Below are 6,460 nucleotides of genomic sequence, written 5' to 3' on the forward strand. Positions count from 1 at the left end.
GTGCGTAAAGCAGATGGGAAAATTCAATGCGTTGTTCAGCAGCCCACAAGACAGGAGTGTAATAGAGACGGCCACATGCGGACAGGGGGATGATTTAAACATTTAGACTTTTAGAGGTGTTTTTGGATTGCTAGGAGAGATGAAAGTTTTGTGAAGAACGTTGTGTTCTATATATGCGGTTCTTTCTGTGTTTCTGTTGACAGATGATGGGGGATTGTTATTTAAAAATAAAAATTAAATTTGTGTGCTGCCTATGAGCGTGAATAAAAAAAGAAAGGCAACTGAACAGAAAAGACAAGACAGTGGACACAACTGGGAAAGAAAAGACTATTTTAAGAGGTAAAAATTCTATTGATCGTCTCATCTGCCCAGAGTTGTCGGAAAGGTCAGTTCTAATACACTAGCTACAACAAATAATACAAGCAAGCTATTTTTCCCCAAACCCTGTATCCCTCCAGCCACCTCGCCACCATTACATTACACTTAGCTGATGTTCTCAGGGTAGGCTATTGGTTACAGTCCCTGGAGCACTGGATGGGTGCCTTACTCAAGGGCACTTCAGCCATGGAAGGAGGTGTAGGGACAGACTAGCTGGGATTTGAACCTGCAACCCCCAGATTGGAAGACCAACTCACTGACCACTAGTCCATGTCTGCCCAGTGCCCACCAACCACCTCCACCAACGCCCCCTATCCACATCTCTCTACCGTAGGCTACCCCACCCTCACACCGATGCAACACCTTTGGCTCTGCTACACTTGATTTGAAAGTCATGATAATCAGGCTACATATTGCAGGAGAAGAGAAGTGCCGCACACTCTTGAGTTGAACAAACAAGTTTTTAAGGAAGGCGGACAGGCCGAAACGTTGTCACATCAAAAACTTGTTTATTCAACTCGAGAATGTGCGGCACTTCTCTCCTCCTGCAAGTGTTTTACTGGTTGCCAGCACCTCTTTTTCTGGTGGTGTTCTGATCAGGCTACATCTCTCACCTCTGTCCGGCTGGCCAGCAGCGGCATGTCATTGTTCTTGGGCAGGCTGGGCCTGTTGGGCTGGGGTCCAGCCTGGTGGTGGTGGTGCTGCTGCTGCTGCTCTGGCTGGGGGCTCTCCGTGTGCCGCTGGGTCTCCCCACCACTGAAAGCCACCTGGTAGCTGGTGGCCGGCGGGGGGGCCCCGGGTCCGTCCAGCCCGGGGCTCAGACAGGTGGGCCTCCTCTGGGCCGGCCTGGAGGGACGCGCCCCGGTCCACGGGCGAAACTCTTGCCTGCATGTCAACCATCGAATCACATTATCACACATTAGTCCAGTGGTTCTCAAACTTTTTTCAACTAGCCTCATCACAAGCCTCCCAACGCCCCCTTGACCTCATCAATGCCCCCCTTAGTATTGAAAAATAAAATGGAGTAATGCAATCCAATGGTAACTAAGGCCCGCCCCCACTCAGCTGTCTCCTTCTCAACGCCCCCCTAGGGCTCCCCAACACCCCCTGGGGGCTGTAGCGCCCCCGTTGAGAAACACTACATTAGTCAGAAAACCAGCAGCAATTCTGAGTTCTTCAGAGTGTTCACCTCTTTCCCTTGGCGCTCATGGCTGTAGGGACTCTCAAAACTTGTATAAGACAGAGTAGTGTTTCTCAACGGGGGTGGTACAGCCCCCCAGGGAGCATTGGGGAGCTCTAGGGGGGGCATTGAGAAGTATAAAGATGAGAGGGTCCGGTGCTTAGTTGCCATTGGGGGGCATTAGTCCATTTAATTTTTTAATACCAAGGAGAGCCCTGACTATGTCTTTGGGACTGTAATGATGGGATAAGTAAACAATATTGCCTGTTGGAGCTGTGTATCTTTTGTTTGTGCTTTTATCGCCCTATCCACACAGTCTGTTCAGATGTTAAAGTCCTCTGGTATGCACTGTCTGCTTGGTCTATTTTTGGGATGCTTTTACAGCTTTTCCTGAGTGCAGGCAAAATTGTGTTCTGATCCTCCTCAGCTTACCGGAAAGAGCACTGTGTACTTTGGGCAGAAGGGCATGGAGAAGAATACCCTGGGCTTATAATAGCAGACAAGCACATTTGCTGTGTAGTAAGCATGCTGATGGAAACTGCGGCTTGGTGTTGACTTGATTTGTCAGGTTTCATGATCACACAGTAATGTCTGTTTCCATTCTGTGGAGATGAGTTGCACTTTTGAAATTCAACAGGTGAGTGTTGTGCCATCAGAACACTCTGCTTTTGTTGACACTTGTGGTTGGAATAAACGGCATATGAGAGATGAACAAGAACTCTCGAAGCATCTCTAAAAACATGTCAGAATCAGAAAAAGGAAAGTGCACATCAAAGGGAAGCCTCCTACCAAGCCCCTGAGCGTCATCCAATGTGTGCAAGAGACTAGCAAATGAAAATTTGTAATGTGAGGATGTTCCTTTGGTGTAGCTCAGTAGGTATCAGAAGGAATTTTGCACCTGTAGCTTCAAAGCACCGACTGAGAAGCGCACTAATATCTCATTAATTCAGCCTATTTATTAATAATAATAATAATAATAATAATAATAATAATAATAATAATAATACACAGTTGTGAATAAATCTACCTTTATGTCAACCAATATAGGCCTAAAGCTTACCACATAAAGTTTAGGGCTTGTCAATTAAAACAGGTTTTTTTAAACACCACAGAGGCTGTAAAGCTGTCTGTAAAATGATCCAACTAACAGTGAGAGCGGCTGAGCGGGTGCTAACGGTTTTCTGGCAGACCAGGAGGCGTGTAAGGAGCAATAACTGGACATCAGCGCCAGGCGGAAGAGTAACGGCGTGCGTCAGGATCGAGCCGGTGTCCAAAGCTTCCGTTAATGGGAAAAGGATAGGAAGGTGTGTGTGTGTGTGTGTGTGTGTGTGTGTGTGTGTGTGTGTGTGTGTGTGTGTGTGTGTGTGTGTGTGTGTGTGTGTGTGTGTGTTTGAGCGCGCGTGTGTGCGTGTTGACAGATAAGGATGGATATAATTTTATCCGAACGGAATCATTTCAGTGCTTTATGAAGCGCTTTCAGTACATTGCTAGATCAATTGCACACTCTCCTTTTATGGTCTCTTTATATGGGCTACTAATGCCTATGTGAGAAAATCACTGGTGGGTGTCACAACACTATACAATTCCGTTATGCTACATGAGGTCTATTTTACTGGTAGTGGGCTACAATCACCTGCCAGGGCTCCAGGTGTTTTCTATAAACAAAATCACAAAACCAACAACAAGTAGGGCTACTGTAAAAGAGGCGTAGGCCGTCGTTGCTGTTCGTGTATGTATGTGTGCTAAAGCGCTGCGCTGTTTATGTAACTCCTGCAGATACTTTCACTTCCTTCAAAGCGAATCGTACGCAGTGGCACACGAAGCCCATCACTGTGTGATCTTCCGGCACGCAACAACTTGGCACAGTTTGTTTTACGCACAATCGCTGCAAAGTGTAGCCTACTGAGAGTGCTGAATGGACAGCGACCGAAGCCATGTACCTGTACGAGCTGGTTGTTCCCACGGTCGGTTCGCCCCATTTCTGCCTCCCTCGGTCCTCTCTCTCCACTCTTGGTTGGCTTGTGTGGGAGTGATTGTTAATGGGGCTCTCCGTCAGGGTCTCCCCCTTTCCACCGTTGCCAATCCAGGGGAAATTATCCTTTTTCGGGATGGGCCAGGGTTTGTAATCCTGTTTATACTGGGTGACACTCGTAAACGGTACACCGGGAGGTTGGTAATCCTCTCGTGGTCTGTAGCTCGGTTCCGTGCGTCCACGACATGATCTCCGGTTCCCACCACCACCACCACCACCCGGTACCGTGGGCGAATTTCTGTGATCCGTTGTCACATAGTCATTTCTCGGAGCCCTGTCAGTTAGTTGTTTGGTAACAGACCGCACCTCTTGGTCCGATATATCAGAATAGTTCTGAATCGTTAGCGGAACGGAGAGATCAGATTTGTCAAATTGGTTCCAGAACCGAGCCAAGCAGCACACTCTGGTGATGCACGGCCAAGCCATAGAGATGCAGATGCAGGGAAAAAACGTGCAACGAAAACAAGAAAAGAAAAAAGAAAAGAAAGAAAACAAGAAAGCGGGAAAAGTGGTTACATTCAGATTTGTCCACACAGATACATTCCTAGAAAACTGCGGCGGCGCGTGCTATCTCCATGTAAGTACGCTTGAATGCCAGGCAGAGCACAGCCGCTCGTGCTGTGTCGGGACACTGTCATTACACATTCCGCTCACGTGGTCTAAAGCTTTCTAGTTGATGCAGAAAAATCTGAAGAAAATTGTTCATCAGGTGACTGTCAAAATAAATGTTGTCTCTGTCAAAAATAGATCCAGTTCAGTGCCTTAATCGTCTCTGCTCCTCAGCCTATACCAAGCCACATCTTTTTAGGAAGGGGAGTACGCTACCGTCATGTTGCCCGCATCTCATTATTGTGATACGTTAAAACTACAATAATAAAACTGTAGGCCTATAGTAAAAAATGTAATCCTTCCACCTCCCACAAAAGTTCTTATATAAACATAGATCTGTAGCTTTTCAAAAGTCCAGAATGGCGTTATTCAACTCTTTTAGACCATCTTGAAATATTTAAAGTTTGACTTAAATGTTTGATTAGTTAGACCTTCCGTTCACCTTATGACTGCATTTGAAAGGCACGTCCCTTTTTACTTCACGAAAAATTCCAAACTCTCTCTTACGCACACGTGCGCGCACATGTGAAGGGGGGGGGGGGGACACGGTGCGTGTGTGTGTGTGTGTGTGTGTGTGTGTGTGTGTGTGTGTGTGTGTGTGTGAGAGAGAGAGAGAGAGAGAGAGAGAGAGAGAGACGTTTCAAGAACATAGTAGGCTTATATAACGTAGCACTATAATACTTGTTTTACAAACATTTTGCAAAATTATGAGGATAAAGCAACACACACACACACACACACACACACACACACACACACACACACACACACACACACACACACACACACACACACACACACACACACACACACCTTTATTGTCTCTCACATTCTACACTGATTTTCTTTCTTGCACATCCTTAAGGATTACAGTAGGCTATATTTAAAATCTGAAACAATTAGGACTAACACATATTTAGAGTAGTCATATTTACACATATTTAGGGTAGTCATGAAGTCAGTTCAAAAGAAGACACAAATTTCAAAATCAGTCAGATATCATTTCAGAGGAATCAAGCCTTGGGGTGGCCCAGTTAGATCATCCAGGGGTGTCATTCAGGGGTGTAAAGTGTGACTGAGTCACCAGGGCCCCATGTATATAGGAGGCCCACACACAGTCCGATTTATGAAGATACATGGCTGGGGGGGGTGGTCCATTGGAGCTGATTGTAGCCTACATAGGGCCCAAAATTGGCTGCTAGGCCCCTGGTTTAATCTCTTCCTTTTTTATCCCTGTGGTTGCATTCCAATATGCTACCTTGCTTCCTCCACTTGTGCTTGTGGCCTCGGCCCGTCTTCTGGCCCCTCCTCCGTAAAGAGAAAACAATTAAGTTTCCCTGCTGTCAGCCTAGCTAAAACAAATTTTGGGGGACTATTCACCATCCAGTTTGCAAATGAGAAAATGAGTTAAAAATTGAGCTTTTGCGAGATATTGAACTATAATGCTGTTGTCAGTGATGTCATCACGACATATTACTCCCTGTTACGAGGCCACGACCACAAGTGGAGGACACAAGGTTGCATATTGGAACTCACCCAGTGTGTGATCCAGAGAGGCAGAGTGGCTGCAGGAAACGATTTGACAGACACCCACGCGGCAATCTCACGGTATGGCAGGCAGCCAGGGAATCATGGAGACTCCAGTAGGCCCACTGCCAGAGATGTACGCACATGTCACGGTTTCTCACTCATTTCTATTACGCAGCGTTGTGGCAGTTTGAAGGCATTTCATCATTAGTTGTAGCAGTCAGATGATACTGTAAAGATGAGCGAGATATTATAACATGCCACAGTGATAATTACTTGTAGGTCTACAAGCTGCAGTGGCAGCCAGGGATGGATATAGCTCTTAAGACAAGGACCCATGTTATTCATTTGCTGTGTGACCATAATGGTAATGATCACTTTATAGTGTATTACTAAGGACTTTAAGTACTCTTTGACTGTGTAATACTGTAGTAAAATGTAAAATATCTTTGGTGGTAGTGTAGTAGCCTAAGGCATAGTGCCCTGGTCCTAAGGGGCCAGCAGAAAGAAACACGTCCTAGATAGATAGATAGATAGATAGATAGATAGATAGATAGATAGATAGATAGATAGATAGATAGATAGATAGATAGATAGATAGATAGATAGCTTTTGGTCCTAGCGTTGATCCCAAAAAGCCTCATCATTCCTTAACCCACCGCTGCACTTCAATGTGCTCGTGGAAACTAATGCCCATGATGAGTCATGTCCTGCAAGATACAGCATTTCCTGTA

General features: G+C 45.8%; 1 protein-coding gene across 1 annotated transcript in view; it reads right to left on the reverse strand.

The window, feature by feature from the left end:
- Positions 1-4,022, reverse strand: part of map6d1 (MAP6 domain containing 1) — a 35,033-nt gene extending 31,011 nt beyond the window's left edge. The window contains exons 1-2 of the mRNA XM_063219568.1: positions 3,499-4,022; positions 993-1,263 (exon numbers count right to left, since the gene is read on the reverse strand). Of these exons, the coding sequence (XP_063075638.1) occupies positions 993-1,263; positions 3,499-4,016 (789 nt within the window). The 5' untranslated portion in view covers positions 4,017-4,022. The remainder of the gene's footprint in view (positions 1-992; positions 1,264-3,498) is intronic.
- Positions 4,023-6,460: the final 2,438 nt, after the last annotated feature.

The sequence above is a fragment of the Engraulis encrasicolus genome, chromosome 16 (genome assembly GCF_034702125.1).
Source record: "Engraulis encrasicolus isolate BLACKSEA-1 chromosome 16, IST_EnEncr_1.0, whole genome shotgun sequence".
NCBI lineage: Eukaryota > Metazoa > Chordata > Actinopteri > Clupeiformes > Engraulidae > Engraulis > Engraulis encrasicolus.